The 26,480-nt window shown below is 32.2% G+C and overlaps 1 protein-coding gene across 1 annotated transcript; it reads right to left on the reverse strand.

Annotated features, from left to right (window-relative positions):
* Positions 1 to 1,980: 1,980 nt before the first annotated feature.
* On the reverse strand, positions 1,981 to 16,276 carry LOC111715141 (alcohol dehydrogenase class-3). Its single transcript, XM_023490408.1, has 11 exons — positions 16,259 to 16,276; positions 15,759 to 15,818; positions 12,928 to 13,004; positions 10,791 to 10,895; positions 8,977 to 9,039; positions 8,554 to 8,667; positions 6,072 to 6,129; positions 5,271 to 5,312; positions 3,388 to 3,452; positions 2,364 to 2,452; positions 1,981 to 2,132 (listed from the first exon to the last, which is right to left on the reverse strand). Exons 5-11 carry the CDS (start codon positions 8,995 to 8,997, stop codon positions 2,018 to 2,020), a joined length of 504 nt encoding a protein of 167 aa, XP_023346176.1. The 5' UTR covers positions 8,998 to 9,039; positions 10,791 to 10,895; positions 12,928 to 13,004; positions 15,759 to 15,818; positions 16,259 to 16,276; the 3' UTR covers positions 1,981 to 2,017.
* Positions 16,277 to 26,480: the final 10,204 nt, after the last annotated feature.

Raw genomic sequence — 26,480 nt, forward strand, 5'->3', positions numbered from 1 at the left:
GGGTAAATAAAAAAACCCTTTTTTACTCCTTCCCCCCCCTCCACCTCCTTTTCAGGGATTTAGAAAATGATGATATCTTCCTCAATGTTACTCAGATATCGAGCTAGGTTGAACTTGACCTGGTCACATTCCAACATTTTTTAAGCCGTTTCGTTCCAATCGTTAAAAAAAAGAAATTTCAGTTAGCTGTTAGTTTTAAGGAAAAGAACGGAACGTTCGTTTCATTAACGGCATTCACTTTTTTTTAAATTAACGTTAGTTAACAATCTCAATTTTATCTAAAACATTAATGGAAAATTTTCAACAAACGTTTACGGCTTGAGTTGTTAACTCTGTATTAAACTTTTAATGGCGCCAAAAAAAATTAGTTAACAGTTTATGAAATCGTTAAGGGTGCAGCTGTTAATGGTCTTTTGTAGTATTAATGGCGTTAACGGTTTGTCAAATTCGTTAACAGTTTATGAAATCGTTGACAGTGCAGCCGTTAATGGTCTTTTGTAGTAAACGGCGTTAACATTTTGTCAAACGCAGAAGACAACAAAATGCAGTATGGAAACAAAATGGCCGTTTTACACTTTTTTCGAGTAAAATCCAATCTTTATATTTTCTATTCTCTTTGACTATATTTGTGCACATCATATATAACATTTATCAAGAGTTAAGGACTGTAAGCTAAATTTTAAGTATTCTCCTTGCAAAGCTAGCAATGCCCGATTTACAACTTTGCTTTTTTTCTTTCTTTTCGTTTCTAATTTTTCTTCTTATTATTTCTTACCGTTTGTTTTGGAACAGGATTGTTTGCAAACAAGGAACCAGTTGAAAACCATCAGTGGTCAGGGAAAGCAAAGGAGAAAGGAGGTTAAAAAACAAAATAACAGGAAAAGAGGAAAATGAAGATAAGAGAAGGGGGAAAGAGAAGGCGGAGGGAGAGGGAGACGGAGGAAAGAAAACTATACATGAAAGGAAAACAACGAAAAAAAGAGAGAAGGAGAAAGGAGAAGAAGAGAGAAGGGGAAAGGAGACAGGAAATTAAAAGAAAATACACATGAAAGGAAGAAACAAAACTAAAGAAAAGGAAAGGAAAGGAAGGAAAGAAAGAGGAAAAGAACAGCACAGGAGATGGTCATAAAAGGAAAGAAAATGAAAGTAGGATGTAAATAATTTTTAACAAAAAAATAAAATAGTTGAAAAAGCAAAAAGGTAAAAAAAAGAATTGAGTTATAAGCTAAAAACCCAGAAATTCTAGACTTTAATCGCGACCAATAATAGCTCTATCTGATGTAAATGTCTCGAGAAATTGATGTAAATTGATGTCCAAGTTATACGAAAACTCACACTAAACAGCCATTGGAGGAAGTTCTGGACACATGATACGGACGGAGCCTAGTGACCAAGTATACTACACTGCCATTGGGGTATTTGGGTATATAGGTATTTGGCAAGGAGTAAGGAATATAACGGAGAAGGGATCGACCCGGCCCTCCCTACCATATGATTATACATGATTTGCTGACGACGGTAATCCATTTGAAAAAGAGTTTTAAAAGGTCGTCTTTAATTTGTTAAATGTGTTTTTCTATAATAACATATCAAATAAAACCGATTTTTTATATGATAAAAAAATAAGTCTGTATTGCCTATATTTTTGCATCCCAAAAAAGTGTTTATGCCATGGCGTATTCCATATTCCTCCTTGGTATTTGGGTATGTATCCACTTTAAACCTTTGTCTGAACAATAATGTTGAAGAAACTGTTGTTTTCCTAGGCTTAAAAGTGTATAATTCTGATAATTCCAATGTTTTCATGCAGTAAAAATGCACAAGTCACTTTTCTGAAGAAACCACAATTGTAATTAATACATTTTTAAAATTATAAACATTGATTTATATTTCATACAAAGCTTTAAGACCGGGTCTCGTTGAAAATCGGACATTGCTAACTTTGCATGAAGGGCAACTTAAAAATTTGCTAACAGTCCCTTTAATTTGCAATAATTTATAATATTTTACAAGTTAATCAAAATCTTATCAGTATTCTACAATGTTTGTTAGATTTTATCAGTGTTTGAAGAGCTGACCCCACATCCTTTAACTTGATCTCTGATGATATAAGACCTTGTATATCTGGGACACTAAAAATATCATTGTTAAATTGTTGTCAAGATAATATTAAATTTGTAAATGTCTGTTTTCCTGGTCCAGCAAGGGTTATTGAGATAAAAACGTTACAATGTTTTAGATGGTATCGATGTGAATCAGACATTCCACTCTATAAAAGAAAAGTGACTTGTAAATTGTAATTATATCAATGCACAAAAATTGTTTAAATTAAGATGTGTTAGCTAGCTTAATAGAACCTGTACCTGTTTTTTGTAAAACTATCCGCTAGTTTTGTCAGCGCCTCTTTAGGATTTTTCCAACCACCAAATACAGTTCCACGGACGGTCTTCCCCTAAATATTGTGTAAATCTCAGTGTACTAGGGTCAATTGGAATTTGAACCGGACCGACCTCTTGTACCTGTGTTATGTGCGGCAAGTACCGGCCCAACCAAGGAGTATGCAATAAAAGCCGCTCTGCCATATGATTATACATGCTCTGCAGACGGTACTCTATTTGAAAAAGAGTTTTTTATATAACTATAGGCTGTCTTAAGGTGTCTTTTAATTTTTAAATGTGGTTTTTTATATTCCATACTTCTTGGGCCCCACACTACGCTATTCTGGCTCTGTTTCAACTTTGATGGCGCAGCTAGACTTTTTACAAAACCCGGCCTATCAGAGACCTATTTTACCTACACTGCTAGCTTAGCTTAGTGTGTTGTTATTCTGCCCTAAAGCCAAAAAGTTCTGCGTGAATTGGCGCTAATATTCTTTATATCCACTGATTTGAGAGTGCAGTAAAGTGCAGTAACTGTGGGATATCCAAACATTAATAAATTGATCCGTAGGTCAGAACAAGAGCACTGTTAAGTCAGGTTCATTTCAAGAACCTGACCGTCATCTAACCAGCTAGAGCGAGCTGTACAGTACACATAAAGATTATACAAGTGAAAAAGGGACAGTGCACAAATTGAACCAGTTCCTTCTTGGGAAATTCTTGTGAGAGGGGATCCATAGATTAACTACAGAAAATGCTGACCTCTGAGATGGGAATTCTTGTTTTGTGGATATGAAAACGTGTTCATGATCTTTTGTTAATCCACAGATTAATCAAATCTTTTTCGATATCCTATGAAGAGTGTCGTCTAAGGAAAGCGAACAGCGGATCAGAAGCCGATGAGAAAAATTGCTGAAAAGGGGCCACTGTGGATATCAATATCAAGCAATCAGGAATATGGGACAATACAAAAATTCCTTTTCTTACCTGTCCAATAATATTTTTTTACCTGTCCAATTATCACATTTGGTGGAATACTAATGACAGCACTTTGCGGAGATAATCCAATCATGACTGAACAGAAAAATTATGTAAAAATCATAAAAGGTTTCAATTAGTATTGATCTTTGTTGCTGAAGGTGACCAAGGCAAGCTGTTTTATATTTGAGAAATAAATTTCTAAAGGTCGCAGCTTTAACAATTTAATTCATGAATTTTCGAGGAATAAATATTATGTTATTTAGGTGAAAGTGTACGCTAGGATACAATCTAATTTTTTCCGGCAATTTGAGCAATATTTGAGAGATAAAAACATTGAGTTCTCTGCCTTCTATGATTAGTCAAAGGTTGATTTCGAAAACTGTAAAATTCTTGGCGTCCTCTACTATTTGTCTTGGCAATTTCTGATTGGGACACCCAAGCCAATATATCCCTCAACTATCTGTAGAAGTACTGCAGCTACAAATTACAAATCCTTAGCGACAATTATAATAAAAGAAATTCCGAAAAAAAAGACAATAATTCCACTGATATTCGGATACCACCGTCTTAATACTGCCGGCACATTTCATGGAAATTTTTTTAAAACATAACAAAATTATAAACAGTTAGCTAGAACATTTAATAGATCGAACATTGCATAAACAGTTAGCTATAACATTTAATAGATCGAACATTTCATAAACAGCTAGCTAGAACATTTAATAGATTTAACATTTCATAAACAGTTAGCTAGAACATTTAATAGATCGATCATTTCATAAACAGTTAGCTAGAACATTTAATGGATCGAACATTGCATTAACAGTTAGCTAGAACATTTAATAGATTGAACATTTCATAAACAGTTAGCTAGAACATTTAATAGATCGAACATTTCATAAACAGTTAGCTAGAACGTTTTATAGATCGAACATTTCATAAACAGTTAGCTAAAACATTTAATAAATTGAACATTTCATAAACAGTTAACTATAACATTTAATAGATCGAACATTTCATAAACAGTTAGCTAGAACATTTAATAAATTGAACATTTCATAAACAGTTAGCTAGAACATTTAATAAATTGAACATTTCATAAACAGTTAGCTAGAACATTTAATAGATCGAACATTTCATAAACAGTTAGCTAAAACATTTAATAAATTGAACATTTCATAAACAGTTAGCTAGAACATTTAAAATATAAATGCCCTGTCTATAAACTTTCCTGATTATGAAATGTCCTGTCTATTGCATGGCCTGTCTATGAAATGTCCTGATTATGAAATGTCCTGTCTATTGCATGTCCTGTCTATGAAATGTCCTGATTATGAAATGTCCTGTCTATTGCATGGCCTGTCTATGAAATGTCCTGACTATGAAATTTCGTGTCTATTATATGTCATGTTTATAAAATGGCCTGTCTATTATATGTCGTGTCTATTATATGTCATGTTTATAAAATGGCCTGTATATTTTATGTCTTGTCTATTATATGTCCTGTCTATTAAATGTCCTGTTTATCATATGTCCTGTCTATTACATGTCCTGTCAATTATATGTTCTGTCTATTATATGTCCCGTCTATTATATGTCCTGTCTATGAAATGTCCTGTCTGTGAAATGTCCTGTCTATAAAATGTCTTGTCTATGAAATTTCCTGTCTATGAAATGTTCTGTCTATTATATGTCCTGTCTATAAAATGTCTTGTGCATGAAATGTTCTTTCATGAAATTTCCTGTCTACTATATGTCCTGTCTATGAAATTCCCTATCTATTAAATGCCCATTAATAAATGTTTTAGCATTTCATCCTTAACCAGTCCAAGTTTAAAGGGTACTGTTGGGAATCAAGGGAAGGCCACATTAAAAATGGAAATTACTTGTATAGTCCATTTGATAGATTACCTGCTACACCCCATCCAGTCTGTATCGAATGTATCACTTGTTCTAAATTTATAAATTAAAATTTTAGTGAATGTCTTCTTTTTACATGCAAGGGATGTCATGGCTTCCCAGGAATCTAGGATGGTTTTAAAACCAGAGAAAAGAGAGTGACATAGATCATCATGGGTATTATAATCAACAAGTGAGATGGCACTCTAAAAACCGATCGTAAAAGCCCACCACCCTGTGAAAGGAGATAAGCAGTTTGTGTAGTCTGTGGAGGAGATCGTGTGCTTGGTAAGTTTGCTATTTAGATTGTATTCAAAATATTTTCTCCAACCAAAGATATTAACAAAAAGATTATACAAAAACGATTTATCGAGTTAATTTGCCTTAAGTATGCTTATTAAGCATAACATTTTGATCAGGATAAACATCTTGGATGATTGTGAAGCGATTAAAAGTCTGTAAATTTAAATGTTTAAAAGCCATCCTTAAAACCATCACTATTAGTATTGGTAGCAATGAAATTAAAAAAATCTTAGGCTCTCTTTTTTGAAATTTTTTTTGGGGATTTTCCCAAACTTTATTTTATTTTAGAAATCCTCAGTTTTATCCCATTCTTTTTTTAAAAAGATTATAAAAAAATAACATCGTTTGTCAACATCTGAAAATTTATCCAACTGCTAAGAGAATATATTTGTTCTAATCTCTAATGTCCAAATGCTTCCAGAAAAAGATGAAACCCATGAAACCCCCAAGCTGGTTAAAACAAAGAAGGAAAAACTCCGAGAAAAATGTGTGTGCATAAAAAATACAGACCTCTGGCTTTTGGGCTACCACTGCATTCAAAGGCAAAATCAACTCCGCTTCCGCAAATCTGAAGACAAACACGTAACAACTTCATTTGAAATAACTTAAAGGAATTGATTCTTCGCCACAAACTTTAATTTTCTCATATCTTTAATACTTTAACATGTAAACTGTTTACATTTCAAACTTAATCTAACAGAAATCATTGTTTGAAATATCTAAGGTATATACGACATGGATTGCAAAGATATAAGAATTAGAAAATCAAAGTTTGTGGCTAAGACTCAATTCCTTTATTCTAAAGTCACACAATTGTTAGAGATACGTATTGTTTAAGGACTTTCTCGTCTGCACGTCGCAGGTTTAAAAAATCAGTTCTTGCCCCGTGAAGAATTTGACTGATTAAACTATTTTTTTTTAGCTTTTTCTTTCGTTATTTTCTTCGGTAGTTGTGTTTATTTTATAACAAAGATAAAGACAACACGGTAATTGAAAGTTTGTTAAATCTAAGACCAAAAAGTAATTAAATTCAAAATTTAAAACCCGAACGCATCTCACCCTGTTTAGTCCAGGGAGCTGCCGAGTAAAAGGTTCAATCAATGTAAGTTTATAAAAGGTGAGGAAGAAATGGTGTGAGCACACATTTTGTAGGACATACAGGGTGTCCCACATCATATTAGACCGAGAACGGGTTTAAATTACGATTTTCGGGACTAATCAGAAAATTTAATTAGAATGGATCATTTTGAAAAATAAAACAAGGCTTATATAAGAATTTTCTTGCGAAAAATGATGAGTTTTTCGAGTATTAAGGATCTATTTTGGTGTTATAGATTGAAGATAATCTAATTTGTAAACAAAGATCAGAATTTTCTGGGGCAAGCTAGGCCAGGCTTGTTTACACACTTTTGTTTATGATAAACCAGTTTCTTACAGGGTTCCACAGATAATTCCATTCAATGTGATCCCAAATGTTGATTGATTAATATTAGGGGAAGAAATTAACCATGTTGTTTTTGTAAACAATTGGATGTCAAGTTGTAGAAAAATTCCATACTGCAGAATGTATACTCAGGGGCGGATATAAGGATTCTGTAGGGGGGGGTAAAAATTTTTAATNCAGACAAATCCTTAGTCTTTGTCATTGTCAGGTGTTACTTTTTAAACGTAGTTTCCTTTTAATTTTGTATTTTCCAGGGGGGGTGGCAGTGCCCCGTCTGGAACTCCCAGGGGGGGCAACAGGACTACTGCCCCCTAGGTACCCCACTGTGCCTGGCCTGAGGAAGGGAAATGCAAGCAGATGTAATATCAAAAGAGCCTCCCTCATGGGTGCCCCCTCTAGCCTCTCAGGGGGGGCAAGCGTAGAGGGGGCGGGGGGGGGCGTTTTCATGGTGTTCCGTAGCCATGTTAGCAACCTAATTATCAATATACATAAGTTCCGTTTATATTTTTTGTTTAAATTTTAAACAGTTTTCAAAGCTTAAAACTGTTTAGGCATCTGCAAAATGCCGCAAAAACTTTTACTATCATGAAAATAGAAGTCTTTACACTTGAGTGCAGACTAAGCAATAGCGAATGTATTTTTTTTTTGAAGTGAAGGGGTCAAGGCAACTGTAACTTGAAGAGGCAGCAAGTGGAGTAACCCCTGCTATTCATGGGGCCTGCCCCAGGATTCTAGGGGGGGTATTTACCCCCAGGATTCTAGGGGGGGTATTTACCCCCAGGATTCTCGGGGGAGGGGGGTAAATAACCCCAATAACCCCCCTTATATCCGCCACTGTGTACTGTATACTGCAAGGAAGTGTTTATCATAATTTATCTCTTATATAAATTACTGATATTTACACCATTTAACACCCCAAATGCAGTACACATTTAAGAAGTGTAGCACAGGTGCACAAAAAAATGCTTGTCAAAGTTCACAATGACACAGAAAGTTAATTTTCATGCCCCTAAATGTACTCTCAATCAGAAATTGAATTATATGAACCCCCAAGGTTATAATGCAAGGAAAGTTATTTCAGAGGTGTACGCATCTTTTGTACTGCAGTGTACTGTCTCTGAGCGGTAATGTAAATACAAGACGGATGTCGAAGCCTGACATGGGATCCATCTTTCACATGAAAAGTCATTAAAATATTCTGGTCATTGGAAACTATTATGCGAATAATCAACATTATCAAAATTTAATGCTTTTAACCTCCTCGGATACTAAACGAACACTGATGCATGTATTGTTTATAAATTCCGTCCAGAGCGAACTAGTTTGAATAGGTACGCAGAGTATACGCGCAACTGCAATTAACTTTCCTTGAATTAGTACCTTGTGAACCCCTGGCTCCTTAAGCGGTCCAACTTTGCGCAAATCTCGTCCCCCTCACCCTTCATATGTTGGTGTTAGGTTATTAGGTTAGGAAATTGTGCTGGGAAAGTTGTGCTGGGGAAATGACCTACCACCCATATGTTCACGTTGGTTTGGAGTTTATTTTGCCTGGAAGATTTTATGTGGTGTATCCACATCTGCTAGAAGAGTATGAGTAGCTCCAAACTGTAGAGCTGTTTCAAGTTTATCTGCATCAATATCTACAGCTATAATTGTCTCCGCCTAAAATTAGCAGTGTAAACTTTGGTTCACTTTATGTACCGGGCCGACATTTAAACAGCTAGAGTAAGCTGTACAGTACACATGCAAACTATGTAATGCAAAACAGGAATGTACATCAAATGAATAAGTGAACACATTCTGATTGATAAATAGATTATTTTGTAAATTTCAAGTAGGTTGCAACAGTGTTATCAATAATATAACAAGCGTTTCTGTTGATAAAATAGTACGTAAATACGTAAACCTTGATCAGTTTAATAAGGTTTAAAGGATCTTACAATCCCTTTAAGAACAAAACGATCTACATACCTTGGCAATTGCTGAGGCCATGATTGCTGAAAGTCCGACAGCCCCGGCCCCCCACACTGCCACCTTTATAAATCTAACTTTATAAATCTAATTTATAACTTTATAAATCTAATTTATAACTTTATAAATCTAATTTATAACTTTATAAATCTAATTTATAACTTTTATAAATCTAATTTATAACTTTATAAATCTCACTTATAAACTTTATACATTTATAACCTTTATACAATAAGTTTATAACCTTTATACAATACAGGTATAACCTTTATACAATACATTTAAAACCTTTATACAATACATTTATAACCTTTATACATTTATAACCTTTATACAACACATTTAAAACCTTTATACAATACATGTATAACCTTTACACATTTATAACTTTATACAATGCATTTATAACCTTTACACATTGATAACCTTTATTCAATGCATTTATAACCTTTATACATTTATAACTTTTATACAATACATTTATAACCTGAAAACTCTGAATAAGGAAGACGACTTTATAAGCAATAGTTACAAAGCAAATAGTTTTATTAGACACTGATTAAATCACTAGTTCATTGGACTATTTAAAGTAATAACTTGAGTCTAAAAGTCGTCTACCTATCTCAGAGTTTTCTGATAATCTATAACATAATTAGAATCACTTTTGTCTGTTTTGGTGTTTATTTGTCTGTCTGTTTTTATTAAATAAACGCCAGAACCATTCGGGTCCAAATTTGTATGACTGACCTTGCAGTGAAGATTTATGGATCATCAAAGTTAAAATATCGTCGACATTTGTCATTTAGGGTTACAACTAAAATTATAGATTAAAAGATGAGCGCGAAGCGCCCTGAAAGCCTAAAATTTTTTAAAAATTATTTTATGCAACAAGTATGCTATTTTTACTGTGTGTAAAAAATACACACTACGTTTGAAAACGATGCGAAGGAATTTTTATTTTTACCTATACCTAACTTTAAAAGTCTTTCACAACAAAAATGACAATTATTCAACAGGAATAGCCAAATTATTCAATATTAAGCTTCTATTTCAATTATGAACATTTTCTCTTTGTATACATTGTAAAACAGAAGAATAAAAAGTTTGCAGATTTTATCAAAAAAAATTCGTGGATTTTCAAAATTTTATGAAAATCAAATTTTGTTGGAGGCTAATTTATTAAATCGGTTCAGCCATTTATACGTTTAATGGATACAAACACCCTGACACCCAAACAGACATGCAAAGTTTATATTTAAATAGATAGAGAGTGGAGATAAAGTAAAAATATCAAATATTTGATCAAATATTGTGTTTGGTATATATTTAAATACATACATACCATACATACCAATACATACTAATACATAGCAAACACAATTTAATCAAATATTTAAATTTTCTACTTTAAATAGACATTTTTTAAATGAAATAAATTATATTTTTTACATTACATACAAACAAAATACGTATATCCTAATAAGTTACAGTTAGGTCTCACGTCTTTATATACTTCATCAAAAAAGAACTATATTTGAATCTGAAACCCAGCGGTTGAAAGCAAAAAACTGTTACCTGAATTATCTCAGCGGTTAAACTAATTAAAAAGTTTTAAGTAATGAATAAAAATGTAAACGACAAAAATACCAATTTAGCGGTTGAACAAAACTTAAATTTGAGAAAAAAAGTTGCACTTCTTATTTTTAGACTGCATAGAGTCTAGGCTAGATCTCAATCACTCATTCAACCGCTCTCTACAATGTATATATCATTGTAATAATAATAATAATAAAACTAGATTTACTGGAATTTACCTTATCAGCCTGTTTGACCCCAGCTACTGCTTCAGCTGCCCCCCAGCCGGTCAAAACAGCACACCCTAGAGGCGCTAAACTCTCCAGACAAGTCTCAGGAGATACCTTATATTATATTATAATTAATTAATTGAACAAGTAAACTAGAGAAACAAATTAAAAGTCAACCGAGTCTTAACCTCAGAAAAAATGTCTACCCTTTAAATGTCGCTTTTTCGTATTGAACCTCTTTATTACTTTTTGTTTTTTAGTTCTGTAATTTGTCAATAGCTTATATCTCAGCTATTTCTTAAAAATTTTTTGATTTAAAAATGGTTCTTAGTAGCTTATCAATGGACCTTTTATAATCCGTAAAGAAAATTCGGGAAAATAATACATGTCGCTGACTGTTATTATAGTCCACTTAGCATTAAACATGTCAAAAGTGCAGTCTATAGTGTACACGGACCAATTCCGGTGAACAGATTGTAAGCGTAATTTTGAGTCACCTTCCATTTACGGAGGTGCATGTCAGATTTACACGGATACCCTTCAAACCATTGTTTGATCGAGTATTTCGTAGATATTCCTATTTTTATAACGGGAAATTAAGTGCCAAGAGAAAGTGCAAGTGTACACTACAATTAAACCCTAAAAAAGCCATACATCCTAAGACTTTATCATATGTCTTCTTGACAATTTTTCAATGGGTTTTATACTATTTTACGCAGATCTCAGTATTGGCGAAAATAAATAAATAGCAATGAATATGCGGGAACAGTTTTAAATATAATCATTTAATTAAAAAAAACTTAATATCTTTAACAATTCCATTATCAGAAAGTGAAGAATACGACATTTGATGAATTCTTTCGTTGTATGGCTTATTTAGGGTTTAACCAGAGGTCGGAAACGTCATGTTTGTGTGTCTGTGCCAAAATTGTGTGTGTAAGGAATACCGAACTCGTCTGCAAAGCAGTGCGACTGGCTTTCTCATGTCAGACCAGCAACATTTCCTTTCCCTTAATTCCTCTATTCCCTGGGTTTAACTGTAGCACGGAGTCTAGACCTAGAGTCTCCTGGCCCAGCACTCAATCTGCATTTATCCAAATGATGGTGTCGACCTCATTGTTGTCAGACAATGGTTTAAGTGTATCATTGTGAATTAGCCATTCCTCTAAATAAATGAAAGGAAACTTGAAATTACACTTAGCTTAGCATAATTGATATACACTGTTTTAAGTTGTTAATTTAGGTCATCCCTATGCAGTAAATGACTCCATAAGAGTCTCTCAGTCCCGTATAAATCCAGTTACAACTCAATCCCCCTCGTTGGTCTACGAGGTATAAGAGCTAATCAGTTAAACAACTCTTCTCAATTAATGTCAAACAAGGACAGGGATCTTGTAAACTATCAATGCCAAACACAGACATGATCTTGACCTATCAATGTCAAACACGGAGGCAATCTTGTAAACTATCAATGCCAAACACAGGCATGATCTCATTAGCTATCAATTTCAAACACAGACAGGATCTCGTAAACTATCAATGCCAAACACAGGCATGATCTTGAGCTATCAATGTCAAACACAGGCATGATCTTGAGCTATAAATGTCAAACACAGACACAATCTCATAAAAAATTAATGTCAAACATGGGCATGATCTAATAAGCTATTAATGTCAAACATGGAACATGATATCATCAACTTGTTTGTTAAACAAGGAACGATTACTAATCTCACTGTAATCTAAGGAGAGTCTTTTCAAACTGAGTATATTTTTGGGTTCTAGGTTACAAATTAAGTTTAATAGACTTAATTACACGTTTTGCATTGTTATAAACAAACGTAGTTAAGCTAATCACAACTTCGGTTTGACGTAGTTATTTATAGACGTATCTAGGTTAGGTTAATCACAATACCAGATTTACGGTCAATGTAAACCGTAATTTATCTACTGTATTTGTTACACCTATACAGATACACATTGTACAATACCACAGAATATTAAAATTTATCCATATGACTGCACAAGATATGGAGAAAGGATTTATTCACAACAAAAAAAGTTAGGCTCAGGTCAAATTCAAATCAATTCATTATATAATCTACTTTTAAAATTTTAAGAATAAAAGATAAATAAAAGTCTTCACCTTTCCCAACTGAGACACATGAACAACAATATATTCACAGAAAGTTCCCAAACCAAAAAAAGAATATAACTTTTGGCCCCTGAAAAAAATGTACATAATTTTTATAGACCAAAGGCGCGACTTGTGAAATTTTCTAGGGGGAGGAATTGAAATATTTCTCGCCAAGCCAAAACATCGCCCTGGATTTTTAAAATGTAAGATGGATATTTTTTGCCACTTTTTAGGCAAGAAAGAATGCATAGGTCTAGTGTAGTTATACTCGTACTCTCCAGTCTAGACTTCCCAATATAAAGTCGACCCAGCACGTTTTACGCATGAAATATTGGCCGGCAAGATCTATGTGGACAGTGGACACAATAAGAAAATATGATTACAAAAATAACGATTAAAAAAGATTTTTAAATCTTTAAGGAAAAAACTAATTTTAAGAGAAAAAAGCCAAGAATCCGAGCAAAATCTGATTTTCTAACCCCTATATCTTCATGCACTACAATGTTTTTATAGACCTTGGATATTTCAAACTATTAATTCTGTTGAGCAAATACTCTAAGTTTAAAATGTCAAAGGTGTACACCATAAGATTTTACGTAGATTTTCTGTACATTTATGATTTAGTTCTGTTCGCTTTGTGAATTTGATGTCGGATTATCAAGTCTATCCAGTTACTTAAAAATCAAATAGGTTGTTAAGTACTTGACAATTTATTTGTTAAAAATCAATGTTTTTAGTGAAATGTGAAATGTAGTCTAAAATAATAGATTGCAGTTGAATGAATATATTTGTACACCAAATATATTATTTTACCAAATTCAGTTAAATATAAACAAAAACATTGTTGTTAAATTTACAAAATATTGATATGGCAATTTGACAATTAGAGAAGAGCTTTTTTTAAAGAATGTTTAATTTAAGGATTTTTTATTTCTAACTTTTTAAAATTACAATATCAAGCATATAAATAAATAAATAAAAAAAAATAAATGAATAAATATATAATAAAAAATATGAATAAGTAAACCGTGACAAAATTGTAAGCTTAAAGATTTTAGAATTATAGACCAATAAGTGATTGATTTCAAATAGAATAAACCGAATGCTTCTCTGGTTAGTTCGGGGTGACCTATCTCTGTTGGAGGTTAGGAAGTTAATGAAGGTTTACCCCTGGAGTCACTCCTGAGTTCTTATATTATGTCTTTGTTACACTGAATAGTTACAAATGTGGAGAGAAAGCTTGACAATTTGTATAGTTGTCTGGAATTATACTCTTGTATTTATGGTCTAGGTCTGGGATTAATAGAGTTTAAAAAAATATAAAAATGATGATAAATATTCTTACAATTTTGCAATTTTGTGCAATTTTCTGCACACTTAATTTGTAACAAAGTTATTGATAAATTGTTAAAAATATCTGTTTTTTTTGCCTTTTTCTCATATTTTTTTGTCCTTTTTAAAATCCTCCCTAGCACCCTATAATTATTAAATCTAGCGGTCTAAATATGTTAAATATGATGGCCTTGAAAAATTGCAACTATGCACATGTATTTCAACTCATGTGCGCCTCTGTGTGTTCATATTTTAAAAAGTGCTTTAATTGGCAAAAAATCAGAGTGTACATAGCAAACAGGCTGGACTCAAACGAAGATGACTTTCTTGGGAATTATTATTAAACATTTAAACAGTTAGACATTAGAAAATGAATTCAAATTTTCTAAGACTGCTGGAGAGGAAAGGTGAATCTATATAAAAAAGCTTATGTATATATTTAAACTTGTATATATTTGTATATATGTTAGACAAACGTCTAAACCGAATGGCCAAATTTTTTAAGGTAACCCTTAGCTACATTGGTGGTAACATAGGCTTAAAGAATTCGATTTTTTTTCAAGTGTAATTTTTTCCTCAAAACTAAATAAAAAATTCAACACCGAGCACTTCAACTTGTAGTTCTTAAATATGAAATATCTTGCAAAAAAAGTTACAAGCGGTTCAGTAGATAGTTAAGATAATTAATGCCGATAATTAATGAAGATAATTAATGGAGATAATTAATGTAGATAATTAATGTAGATAATTAATGTAGATAACTAATGTAGATAAATAAGATAATTAATGTAGATAATTAATGTAAATAATTAATAAGGATAAATAAGAGCGTTATACTTGATAAGTTAAAGGTTTAAAGAGCGGTGCTGTAAATTAAACACAACACATGAAATTAAGCCAACAGTCCCTTTAATAAAAAGATTCTTTTTAATTTTACTTTGTTGAAATTCTGATGTTTTCTTCCTCCAGAGCCCGCGATTTAAAAGCTTCGGCTCGAGTCTTAATTCCTTAAATGCAGCTTTAAATGAGAAAAGCTCACATTGAACACCTGATAAAAAATTAAGGTTTTTAAATTTATTTATTATTTTATCATAGAACTTATTCAATTTCGGCGTTCCTTTTAATTTTAATTTTACTGTCCCCAAAAGTGTTAATATGTATATCCCCCCCCCCCCAACCCAAAAAAGGCCTTAGAGTAAAAGTGTGAAGTCCAACGAATAGGGGAAATCTTTTTGTGAAAATTTCTTATTTTTTGCGAAAAAAAGATTTTCGCCGAAAATTTTGCTTTTTTTGCAACTCTCAAAATTTTTTATTAATCCGATTTCCATTGAAAACAAATTCAAACCGTTAACTTTAATGATTCAGGAGGTTTAAAAATGGTAAAAAAGTTCAAGAAAATATGAAAAAAACATTTTTCTTTTGGCAATTAATAAAATGTAACACGTGTGTAAATGTAACATCGGCCGGATCGTACTTCTAGATCTTTAAGGGTTTATGATAAAAAAAATTCCTCTCTTGTGATTGCAGGCGTAGCAGTCTCCACACCAAGGTAACCCACAGGGCACAACCTAACATGGCAAATTTATTTTTAAAATTTATAAAAGTTTTATTTAATGATGAAAACCAAAACAAATCCATAAAACTAAAATAAACTATATCGTGCAATGGTCGATCCTTCCATTGCAGATATTAAAGCTGTGTATATCTGCATAAATACTTTGCTTGGGTATTTTCCGTTTGGGCGTTTGTTTGTTTGCATCCAATAAAAATCAAAACGGCTGAACCGATCGGGCCCTAATTTTGTGTGGGACGTCACGTGACCCCACGGAAATAGATTTTCATTAAATTTAAAAATCCACGAATTTTTTTATTTTTTTTTATAACATTGCGAACTTTTTTTGTTATTGTGTAACAATGAATACAAAGAGAAAATGTTCACAATTGAAATAGATAATGGTCGCCCTAAACGCCTAATTTTGGTAAAAAAGTGTTTTCTTGTGTTGTGTACCTTGTCTCCAACTTTGAATTCATCCACACCTTCTCCAACACTTTCCACCTGGGAAAAAAACTAAATTAATGATTAATGATTGATCAACAAAAAGTATAATCTAATAGAAATCAACAGAAAATAGAATCTACTAGAAATCAACAGAAAATATAATCTACTAGAAATCAACAGAAAATAGAATCTACTAGAAATCAAAAGAAAATAAAACCTACTAGAAATCAACAGAAAATATAATCTACTAGAAACCAACAGAAAATATAATCTACTAAAAATCAACAGAAAATAGAATCTACTAGAAATCAACAGAAAATATAATCTACTAGAAACCAACAGAAAATATGATCTACTAGAAACCAACAGAAAATATAATCTACTAAAAATCAACAGAAAAGAGAATCTACTAGAAATCAACAGAAAATATAATCTACTAGAAACCAACAGAAATATGATCTACTAGAAACCAACAGAAAATATAATCTACTAAAAATCAACAGAAAAGAGAATCTACTAGAAATCAACGAATATGAATCTAATAGAGATCAACAAAAAAATAATGTGCTTCCATGATAAAACTAAAATCATGGCAAATTACACAAAGTGCTTTTGATCTGCAAATGTTTAGTTCTAGGTAGACAGAAAGTATATTATTAATTTACCACTCCAGCCCCTTCATGTCCCAGCACTAAAGGGAATGCTGATGAATGAGAGGGAATGTGTCCAGACCAAGCCCCTAAACAAAACAAAAAATGGGTTACACCCGAAACTTTTCTAGTCAAGTCTGTCTTATTTAAGGTATCCGCAAAAACATCCAGACTTTGTAAAACAGATTTAGAACTTTTTGGAATATTTTTTATTGAATGTCGTCTTCTGACATATGGGAATGCTTACAATGTTTTCAGCGAAATTTTTGTTCAGATTTTCGATCATAACAAAAAATACTTTCGGATTTACAATGTTTTTTTTTAATTTTTAAGATTCAAAGAATTGGACATGTTTTGGAATTCTTTTAAGTCGGATAATCCTTTTTTGGATATACATTAAATAGCTACTAAACAATGTTCTTTTTCTGAAAAGCCTTATGTTAGCTTAATCCTGTGTTTGTCTGACATACAGATACTAGCTGATGTTAGCGTGACCCTGTGTTTACCTATGTTTGACATACAGATGCTAGCTGAAGATAGCGTAACCCTGCGTTTGTCTGACATACAGATACTAGCTGATGTTAGCTTAACCCTATGTTTACTTATGTCTGACATATAGATACTAGCTGATGTTTAGTCCCTGTGTTTATCTATGTCTGACATAAAAATACTAGCTGATGTTTTGTCCCTGTGTTTATCTATGTCTGACATAAAAATACTAGCTGATGTTTTGTCCATGTGTTTATCTATGTCTGACATAAAAATACTAGCTGATGTTTTGTCCCTGTGTTTATCTATGTCTGACACAAAAATACTAGCTTTTGTTTTGTCCCTGTGTTTATCTATGTCTGACATAAAAATACTAGCTGATGTTTAGTCCCTATGTTTATCTATGTCTGACATAAAAATACTAGCTGATGTTTAGTCCCTGTGTTTATCTATGTCTGACATAAAAATACTAGCTGATGTTTAGTCCCTGTGTTTATCTATGTCTGACATAAAAATACTATCTGATGTTTTGTCCCTGTGTTTATCTATGTCTGACATAAAAATACTAGCTGATGTTTTGTCCCTGTGTTTATCTATGTCTGACATAAAAATACTAGCTGATGTTAGCTCAACCCCATATTTACCTATGTCTGACATAAAAATACTAGCTGATGTTAGCTTAACCCTAACTTCCCCGGCAGCTGGGGGGCAAACCTCCACCTTCTCTATGGTTAAAGGCCCATTTATCTAAACCAAATTTTTAATATTTTTTAAATGTATTTATTGTAGAGGCTGAAAGCCTGCTAGGACTGACTAATTTTGTAGTAGACAAAACTGTGGATTTTTTTCCTTCAGGTTGGATTTTTTATTGACATTTGTACTCTTTAAAACTTTAATTGATCACCAAAGCCAGAGAACTCTAAAACTTAGTGTAGCTGTATTCTGAATTGTCACAAGTGTCAACTCAGTTTTTTGTCCAACAAAACTATGAATTAAAGTGATAATTTCAGAATAAAGTGATTATTTTACGGTAAAATAAATGTATTTTTATTTATTCTTTATTATCTGTTTTTACAATTTTTTACTTAATCTTGGAAATCATGTACGTCAACTAATGTGGGAAAACTTCGTTTATATTTTATGATATTTTTTAATTAATTTTTTTACATTTACTTTTTTATAAAACGTTTTAACGGATTTCGAGAAATGTGAGTGGGGCGCAGCATTCTTAGGTAGTTGCGCAAGCGACAAGAGAAATGATCAAATTCTAAACAAATTAAATAAAAAATGTTATAAAATATAAACTTTATACAAATGTGGCGAAAGATAATCGATGACTATAGGTTGTAATATCTGAATGATTTGTTTGAAATTAAATTGATTTTTTTACGGTCTAGTATGTTGCAATTTTCTCAATTTGGTATGAGACGTCTTTAACAAGTTTCTCCTTATAGACGCAACAGATAAAAATAAGATTAGTAGCGATCAAAAGCGCTTTTTTATCGCATTAAGCCTATAACCCTTTCATTTTTCGCGAACACTCCCTTTAAGTAAAAATAAATATTTTACCTCCCAGGCCACTGCTGCAAAACATTCTATAACAGACATAATTTCTCTGAAAACAATGTTGATTTAAATACTACTCAAATACAAGTTACTTATATTGCCATTTTTATTATTGAAACAATTATTAGTATGTACTGACAAGTGCCTCAATAAAAGCCAATAAATGCCTGATCGGAATTTAATTGACATAATTTGAAAGCACTAACCGAAAAAACATCAGAAATCGTCTCACAGCGATCCAGACAGTCATGAACATTTATTCATAAATTGTTAAGCTTCCCCTAGATACATTTTACATTGTACATTTTAGAACCAAATGCTTGCGTTCAGCTTTATTTGGAATAATTTGTCAAATTCTTATCAAATTCTTTTTCGTAAGTTGTTCACTCTTGTACATATTATATACATACTTTTAGTGAAAAATGTTGCTTATGATTTAAAAATACTAACTGAAAAAAATCCTTTTTCAAAAAAGTAACAAAGACGACGATCAATCCTTTGTATACTCCTGTAGCAGCAATATAATTTACTAGACTTTTATTTAGTCTTTTTATTTTCATATTTTTTTGTTTGATTAAATTTCCAGTAAAATCATTTAGCGCAACTATCAGTTAAATATTGAAAACAAAAGTTTACCTTTATATCTCTAGAATTAATAAGTTTATTGTTGGAATTAAAGTCTTATCCTTAATGAGTAACCCTGCATTAAAGAAGTGCCCAGGTTTGCCCGTGAAATTTTAATAAATCGTTTAACACTCACTCTTCGTACGCTATAAATTTCAATATTATTCTTAAGGTCGCAAACACTTTATTGAGATGAGTCTACTCTTATATTACGAACTCCGGGTTCCCAGAATAGTAAGAATGCAGGAAAGAGTTATCTAAACAGCATCGCCAAGTGTTAGGTGTTTATTTCTGATAATTCCTATATTTTGTCCTGGAGTAGAAGTGCGCAAGTCATAGTACATGGTTTATCTGAGAGGCCTAGACATGGACATCGTTTTTTGAACGTACGAAGTTTTTTCGCGGAAAAGGGTGCCGTTCAGAAAAAAACCCATCGATGGAGGAAAGAAATGAATCGTTCAGAGTTAAATAAAAAAATTGTTTTTTTAAAAACGATCTATTTGAAATTGTTCAAACAAACTTGAAAAAACGATAGTTTTTTACTAAACAAAAAATTTTTCGAAAGATTTTGAAAAACACGGTCGTTTTTACTGAACGAATGATTTTTGGGAAAAAAATTGTTTAAAAACGATAGTTTTTTACGAACAATTGTTTTTAACAAATTTTTGAGAAAAACAAACTGTTTTATTTTGCAGGAACGATTTTAATGAAAAAAAAAGATTTTACTGAATGATTTATTTGAACAATTAAAAAAAACCTAACGAAATGGATCGTTCACGAACAATGACCGAACAAAATGAAAAAAAAAACTAGAACGGGTCCATCTATAAATGCTATCTATCCCAGCTGTTACCCAGGGGCATTATGGGTAACATTCATTACATACATTACATACATAAATTTTTGACGAAGCGAAATTTCCTGTGACCCTCCATGCAAAAATGGCAAATCCCGATTTATGGCAAAGAAACAATGAATAGAAATATACTGATTAAAGTTCTAGTTGTTTTTTAAACAATTTAAAAATTAGACTAAGAACATTTATAGCAGTCTCAAATTTAAGGATAAAAACACAGGGGGACATTATTATGGAGAGTACAGTGTTAAGTACAGGGTGTTGAAAAAAGTGTCGTTCATCTTAAACGTTTTATCTTGATATCCAATGTTGGCACTTTTGGTTTGAGGATTAATACTTGACCCCTTCCTTTCTGTTATTCCTTCAGAGTACGATAACACCGGGATATTTAAGAGGAATTAAATTAATCCGTAGGTCTCCAAAAGATTATGTACAATGCATAATCCTAGAATTTACAATGCAAAACTTTTGATCTATGAAAATTCACAGTCCAAAGAAAAGCGAAATCAGGAAATAATTGAGATTTTCAGGCTAAATCTATCCAAATAATAAAAATGATTAAAGGGTCGGGCCGGTCTTATTAGTTGGTAAAAAATTACATAAATGTGTAGATTGGAGTGTCTTACATACAGTTCTCAAAATACTGTCAAATCAACCTATTATGAGTACTAAACTCTTCCTTCCTTGTATAAGAATGTTGCGTACTTCATGCATCTTAATTTCCCACCGGCCTTTTTACATGGGCATTTTCTGGAGTCTGTAAAAAAATTGTTCCGCCTAAAATTTCGCATTTTTTCACATCTCATTCTTTCACGAAGAATGCTAGCTTTCTCGCGAAATTTGGCGAAAAAAAATTTCGCATTATTTTCCCATTTTTTTTGGCTAACTTCATTTTGCAAAAATATTTGTAACAAATGTAATGCACATCAGTTTTTCTGTCTAATTAATAGCGATTGCACTGAATTATTCTGATCCAGAGGTTTTTAAAAGAGAAGATCATCCTCTGTAAACTGAATCTATAAGTCTCTAATCCTATCCTCGAAAAGATAAAATGTATCGTAATTCATTTCGCCCAATTTTAAAAGTTTAAAAAAATGTTGTAATATTTTATCCATTTGTTCAATGCCGTTTCTGCAGGGTCAAACCGCATGGGGAAGACTTGCAAAAATTGTCCGGTCTCAAAACTTGCAAAAATTGTCCAGTCTCAAAATTGGAAAAAATGTTTAAATGTGTGTATGTCTGTGTATAAAACTGTGTGTATGTCTGTGTATGAAACTGTGTGTATGTCTGTGTATGAGGGTGTCTCAAAAATTGAACTGACCCTCAACTCAACTCAAGAGCATGAAGTAGATCTCCAATTTTTAAAAAGGTTTCACGGGTACCGTTGTGAATCAGGCATACCCCTCTTTTTAAATTGAAGGTAACTTAAAATCCCCTTATATTCAATTACTAAGTTCTGATTTTTATTTTTCAATCGTTAGTGTTGCTTTTTATTTTTTCAAAGAAAACCTCTCTGTCGAATCTAGAGAGAACTGGTTAACTACCATTTAAATAGATAGAGAAAACTATCTTTTCGTTATTAAAGAGGAATCTGCAGGGTAGCGAGGACTAAAACAGGGACATTTCCATATAAATATTTAACCCAAGTAACAAAAGTGAGGAATTCTCCAACCGTAGTGACTTTCTTTGAAGAATTTCGGAGGAATTTCTCAAGAATCATTTCCTGCAACTGATCCCTCGGAAATTCTCGAGAAATTCCCCAGAATTGATCCCCAAGATGAAAGATTTTTGTAAGATCACAGTTTTGAGACACAGTTTCGGGAAATTCCTGAGAAATTCTTCGGAATTTCCACTCACAAAATTCCTCAGAATTTCTCCGGAATTCCTGAATTCCCGAGAAACTCTTGAGAAAATCTCAGGAATAGTTCCCAGGAATTGGTTAGGAAGAACTTTTTCGCTGGAAATTCCCAAACATTTCCACAAATATTGTCCACATTTTCTCCGTTTTTTCTGCAGAATTGGTAACAAGAAATTCCCTGGAATTGGTTACAAGAAATTTCTTGGATAGAGTTATGAGAATTTCCTCGGAATGGGTTACAAGAAATTCCTCGGACCTGGTTCCTCGGAATGGGTTACGTTACGAGAAATTCCTCGACATTTCCACCGGATTTTCCTGTGAAAGATTCCTGGGAATTTCCGCGGATTCCCAGGAAAGGTTCCCATGAGAATTTCAACGGATTTTCCGCAAAATTCTTAATTGGGAAATATTTGTCCATGTCGAAACGGCCGAACCGTTTGTTTATTCTTCACTTTACACAATGTTGAAATATCAAAGCTTCTTACCAGTAAGATGTAAATTTAAAAAATTGGAGTTTGCGGCAAAGACTCAATTACTTATCACATTTGTTGGAAATCCAATAATAAAATAGGTGCGGAAAAAAATGAGAACCCAAAAAGAAAAACGAAATTTCTATATTTAGAAACATATTTAGTGCCTTATTGTACAAACTTGCTTGCGAATTTCTGATTTTGTGCAAATAGATCGACTCTAAGTCCTAAAAAGTATTTATTTAAGGAGCAATGTTTTTTTTCACATATAGAAACTTAAGCATTTCCAGGTCCAGCCTAGAAATGGCTGTAAGAAATGAGTATGAAGAGAGGAGAGGGGTGAGTATTCTAGTGATCTCTGTGATGAGTATTCTTCTACTGACCAGCAATGGTTCTGCGTGCATACTTAGATCCTACAAGAACTCCCGTCCATATGCTCAAGGAAGATATTATATATTATAGTTTTCTTGACAACATTTTTTTTAAATGTAAATCGTGTTAAAGGGATTGTATAAGCGTAGTTTTAATTGACCTTCCGTCATTCCCAATTCACAACGGTACCATTGACTGATCCAAGGATCCTAGACATCAAAATTAAATTGTGAAATAATTAGTTTGCGAGGTGTTATGTTCATATATTACAGAGTTACCGACAAAGGTTGAGAGTGTAAAAAAAGACCGGAATTTCTTCAAAAATTGAGTCTTCAATTTTAGTCATGAAATTGTTTTAAAAAAAATATCAATAGTTACTTTCTAGACAAATTTTCTTTGGAATGTTGGAAAATCAATAAAAAGTCGACATTTCCAATGGAACAGTTGTGTTAAGGTCAATCTGTACACAGCGTACAATTTCAGAGTGATTCAACAGCTAACACACAGAGCTATCTCTACTCGATGAACAGTCAAAGGTTTAAAGGGTACCACTGTAAATCGGGCATTGCCCTCTTTGCACTTTGCACTTGAAATTACGCTCTGCAGTCTCTTTAATTTGAAAGAAAAATTACTATAATTGATAAGAAACAATTGATATTTGATACTTATCAAGTTTAACTTATTAATTATAATCTTCTTCTCCTGGGATTCTCAGGTTTCAGCCTGTACCCCCTTTCATTTTTCCTGTACAGTCCCTTTAAGAAACGTGTTTTTTTACAATATCCACCATTGTGCAACTGCAGTATCATGCAAGAAATCTAAAAGTAACTTTAAAAGAGCCACCATTTTGAAAATAATGTTTCAAGAATCATACATGTTAAAGTAGATAGAAGACTAAATATCACAAATAAATTCAAGTACCAAAGACGACTTTCAAGTCGTCTTCCTATTGCCATGTTTCGTGGGACACCCTGTATGTCCAAATTTTGTTTGTTTATGTTAGTAACTTGACAAATTGGTAACTGACAAATTGGTAACCTGGCAAATTGGTAACTAGCAATTTGGTAACCTGACAAATTGGTAACTAACAATTTGGTAAACTAACAAATTGGTAACTAATTACCAAGAGTTTTTATAATTAAAAGTTTTTTAACAACAATAAAAATTGTCAATCTGATCTGGTATTCAGAAAAATGAAAAGAAGCTATCACTGCTAAAATAGTCAACTGTACTTATTTCAGAGCAAGTACAAATACAATATAGAAAGAATGTTGAAGCCCAGGTCTATTATTACAAAAAAATATAGAAAGAATGCTGAAGCCCAGGTCTATTATTACAAATAAATATAGAAATACTTTTCTCGATCAAAAAATGATTTAAAGGGTGTTGTGGATCGATTATGCCACTCTTTTTAAATAGAAGGTCCTTTGAAATTACACCTAAAGTCCCTTTTGTAGGCATCACTTTGTCTAAAATTGCAATATCTCCCATTATAGTGAATATAATTCTGCTGCTAAACAACTGCTTGATTGAAGCATTCAATTCCTTTAACTCCATCTTGGTAAGCAACACGCACCGATCTGCCTCTTTAGTTAAAGTAAATTTAACCTATATGAAGCATAAAGTCTGACCGCGTCAACCTTGTAGCACCGGCTAGTCCTGTCCATACAGCTAGGCACAGTACAAACTGGGACCAGAAAGGTTGACCCGGCTCGGAAATTCAAATGTACTACGGCTGCCCGTGGAAATATTCAGATTCTGGTAAGGGGATGCTATCCCTTTGAACTACTCCCGTTTGAACTATTGTTCATTTGAACTATTGTTCGTTTGAACTACTGCACGTGGTACCACGTGAATAGTTGAAATGAACAATAGTTAAAACGAGTTTATTTAATGCTCATTTGAACTATTTTCAGTTCATTTGAATTATTGTTTATTTGAACTATTAATATTCTATATGAAATAATTACAAAAAAATAGTTCAAATGAACAAAAGAATAGTTGAAATGAACAAAAAAGTAGTTCAAATATACAAAAAAATAGTTTAAATGGACATAAAAATAGTTCAAATGGACATAAAAATAGTTCAAATGGACAAAAAAAATAGTTCAATTATACATAAAAATAGACCCTATCAATTTTGTACATGACCATTTTTTTTATTTTCAGCAAATTAATATTGGTCATATGGCCGCAGCGCTCGGCCTCCTAGCCTGTGCTAGCCGCAGCGCTGCCCCCGAGCCTGTCCTAGNAATTCCATCTTAGTAAATAATATTTAGGTGAAATTAAACTTTAATTCCATCTTAGTAAATAATATTTAGGTGAAATTAAACTTTAATTCCATCTTTGTAAATAATATTTAGGTGAAATTAAACTTTAATTCCATCTTGGTAAATAATATTTAGGTGAAATTAAACTTTAATTCCATCTTAGTAAATAATATTTAGGTGAAATTAAACTTGAATTCCATCTTGGTGAATAATATAATGACTTTAATTCCATCATAGTAAATAATATTAAGACATTAATTCCATCTTAGTAAATGATATTTAGGTGAAATTAAGCTTTAATTCCATCTTAGTAAATAATATTTAGGTGAAATTAAACTTTAATTCCATCTTAGTAAATAATATTTAGGTGAAATTAAACTTTAATTCCAGCTTAGTAAATAATATTTAGGTGAAATCAAACTTTAATTTCATCATGATAAATAATATATTACTCATAGTATTGCATCAATTTTTAGTGGTCTTTATAAATATATTAATTTTAGATTTTGGGCTTAAATAACAACAAATTCTTAGAAAATATTATATCATTTATATCATATTTAGATCATACTAGAAGATATAAAGAAGTAATGCTTTTTTATAACAACATTAAAATTTTAAGTTTAATATTTTAAATAATTCCATTTAGGGTTTCCACGAAATGGTTAAATATTTTGAGCAAAATTTGCGCTATTTTTTTGCAAACTTTTGCGCTGTTTTGGGGCATGAAATGCATCGAGTTTTGGGCTATTTTTTTGCACAAAATTGAAAATATTTATCGTGAGAGTTGTGCATGAACAAAATTTTAGTTTTGTGCATTTTTTGCTCAATTTGCGCAAAACTGCAAGTTTTATGCAAAATGTAACTTTTTAGGCAAATTGTCAAAAATTGATATTCTAAGCTTAGAATTAAACAACTGAAGATTTATTTCATACATAAAAAAAGTATTAACAAACGAGTATGATAACCATTATACAACACTCAATTGATTACTTCCATTTACAAAAAGTTTAAATTTAGGGACAAAAATTAACCCTATCACTGCTGGGGTACTTGAAAACCAGTATATGCTGGGG

This window comes from Eurytemora carolleeae, unplaced genomic scaffold (genome assembly GCF_000591075.1).
Source record: "Eurytemora carolleeae unplaced genomic scaffold, Eaff_2.0 scaffold1716, whole genome shotgun sequence".
NCBI lineage: Eukaryota > Metazoa > Arthropoda > Copepoda > Calanoida > Temoridae > Eurytemora > Eurytemora carolleeae.